General features: G+C 47.8%; 1 protein-coding gene across 1 annotated transcript in view; it reads left to right on the plus strand.

Annotated features, from left to right (window-relative positions):
* Nucleotides 1-683: 683 nt before the first annotated feature.
* Nucleotides 684-2805, plus strand: part of RPTOR (regulatory associated protein of MTOR, complex 1) — a 448104-nt gene continuing 445982 nt past the window's right edge. The window contains exon 1 of the mRNA XM_011967646.1: nt 684-1644. Coding sequence (XP_011823036.1) covers nt 1483-1644 — 162 coding nt within the window. The 5' untranslated portion in view covers nt 684-1482. The remainder of the gene's footprint in view (nt 1645-2805) is intronic.

A 2805-nucleotide genomic window follows, 5' to 3' on the forward strand; every position in this document is an offset into this window, starting at 1 on the left:
GCTCAGTCTCCCAGGCTGGAGTGCAGTGGCCTGATCTTAGCTCACTGCAACCTCTGCCTCCCCGGTTCAAGCGATTCTCCTACCTCAGCCTCCCGAGTAGATGGGACTACAGGTGTGCGCCACCACGCACAGATAATTTTTGTATTTTTAGTAGAGACGGAGGTGTCACCATGTTGGCCAGGCTGGTCTCGATCTCTTGACCTTGTGATCTGCTTGCCTCAGCCTCCCAAAGTGTTGGGATTACAGGCATGAGCCACTGCGCCCAGCCTTTCACTTGGTTTTCTATGAAAAAGAGAAAATCTGATTGACACTGTGGAAGATACTACATTCAAAAAAAAAAAAAAAGTACTATATTTTCTAATATTATCAGTGTTTTTTCCTGAAGCTTTTGCCGCTTTTTCAAAATCTGGAAGAAACAAGGCTGTTGATTCCTCTAATTTCAGGCGCATGTAGCTTCATTTATAATAACAATGTTTTTGAAAAAATAAATTAAACCGACAGTTTCATTTGTAGGACTGACTTTAATAACACGCCTCTACTGAACAAATGGCGATTAACTGGGGAAAACGGAATTACGGTAACCGAGGTAATGGGGTCAGGGACTCCCTTTCCTTCGCTGCTTGTTGGGTGGCGCGGCGAGAACGCTCTGAGGAGGTTTGGTCTGTCGGCCACGCCGTAGGCCGCGGTGCATTCTGGGTCCTGGCAATATGGCGTCCTCCTTGATGTGCTGATGAGATGAGTTTCCCTGTAGCTCCAAACCAGAGGGCAAAGCTCCCCTGACCCAATAAGCCCTCATTGTCCGTTTTCACCGTGGTTCCGTGTCGCCCGTTTCTCAGGACTCGTTCTCAGGCAGGAGAGAGCCTCGGGGCTGAAGGCCAGGACCAGCCAGGCCGCGCGGACCTGAGGTTGAGGAACCGGGTGCGGGCGAGCACGATGGGCCGGTCCTGGCTCTGGTTGCGGCAGCTCAGACGAGTGCGGGACCCGCAGGGCTGAGAGTGGCTGGAGGAGACCCAGGGCCCTTTGAACCCGATCCCTTGGCCGGAGACCTCGGCCCAGTGGGCGAACCGGCACCAAGAGCGGCCTGCCTGTCCTCGGAACTGCTGAGGCGTTGGAGGCCGAGAGCAGGGTCATCGTGAGGCCTGAAGTCTCTTACGCTTTTGACAGCTCCGCTCGCAGCCCCTCTGGAAACGTGCAGCCCCAGGAGCAGCCAGTGGCTTGGGACTTGGGCTGGTGTGTGTCTGCGGAGCTTCTTGGGCTGCCCCATTTCCTAGCGGCCCCCACCTCCCCACTTCCCGCCCAGAGTTAGAGATAAGGATCTCATACTTTTTGCCTGAGTAAGGGTCTCCGCACTCTCCATCCATTTGTTTTTCGATTTCCCGTTTTTCTGTTTCTTATTTCACCAATTCTGGTACACGCTAGTTTTTAAGGCTGGAGGTTCTTGAGCGCTTGCTGCCAAGGACTCCCCCACCCCCTCCCCCACTGATGGAGTCCGAAATGCTGCAGTCGCCTCTTCTGGGCCTGGGGGAGGAAGATGAGGCTGATCTTACAGACTGGAACCTACCTTTGGCTTTTATGAAAAAGAGGCACTGTGAGAAAATTGAAGGCTCCAAATCCTTAGCTCAGAGCTGGAGGATGAAGGATCGGGTAAGTGGATTCTGAAGGCACCCCTTGAACTTGGTAGTTTCTCCAACAAAGAAAGTTTACAGCCTGAAAAGTGTCCTTGGGAAAGCGCCGACATTTCCCCCCAGCCACACGTTGTAAGTCAATTAGAAAGCAAAAGCCATTTCAGACTGCAGTTTTTGGCTGAAAATGGGAAAGGCTGTTTTGATTAGTCGTTATTCACTGGGTAGTGTTAATTCAATTCCAACTAAGTTCTGATTCAGATAATAAAAGTTAAGCAAATTTGAAATACAGCATTGCGAGTATTTACATGCTCTTCGGCATACTACTTTGTTCTGTTAACACTTAGAGGAAGGGCAACGTGCGATATAATGCTTATACCCACATAATTAGTCTACTTTGTAAAATTTCCAAGCTGGGTGAAGTGCAGAAGTCTGATATACTATGCTAGGAAACGAGATTACTGGAAAATGTTCAACTAGTAACAAATTAGTGCAAAGTTATTTTAAAGTTACAGTGAACTTCATTCTAGTCTTCTCAACAATTTGTCTTGAAGCTAGACTTTCCTCCTTTTATGTAGGGTCCTGTTGCTGTAACTTGGAGACAGGATTTCTTTAATCGTGAGTTAGGGTATGAGGCATTGTGTGCAGGTTTCAGGTTGTCCTCATGGTGTTGGAGTGTGGAGAGTGATTCACAAGCAGCTGGTAGGAAAGAAAACAGCTGAATTTTGTTGAATTTATCCTTCATAAGATACCATCTATTTCCTGGTCTCAAAAGCAAAAGGGTGGTACTGCTTCTCATGTATGCACACTTATAATTCGTCTTTTTGTAAGTTATGTTCTCCCTCCAGGCTGCTTTTATTTATTTGCACGTTTCAGTGGTATAAAAGAGGAAGTTGGTGTTACAAGGTTTGATTTCCTTTAGGCTTATGTATATGTTTATGGAATATTATTGTTTTTTAATATATGATGATGAACATATATAAGATTACACTTCTGGGCTGGGCGCGGTGGCTCACACCTGTAATTCAGCACTTTGAGAGGCCAAGGCAGGTGGATCACCTGAGGTCAGGAGTTTGAGACCAGCCTGGCCAACATGGTGAAACCCTGTCTCTACTAAAAATACCAAAATTAGCCGGGCTTGATGGCAGCTGCCTGTAATCCCAGCTACTCGAGAAGCTGAGGC

The sequence above is a fragment of the Mandrillus leucophaeus genome, unplaced genomic scaffold (genome assembly GCF_000951045.1).
Source record: "Mandrillus leucophaeus isolate KB7577 unplaced genomic scaffold, Mleu.le_1.0 Scaffold1, whole genome shotgun sequence".
Taxonomy (NCBI): Eukaryota; Metazoa; Chordata; class Mammalia; order Primates; family Cercopithecidae; genus Mandrillus; species Mandrillus leucophaeus.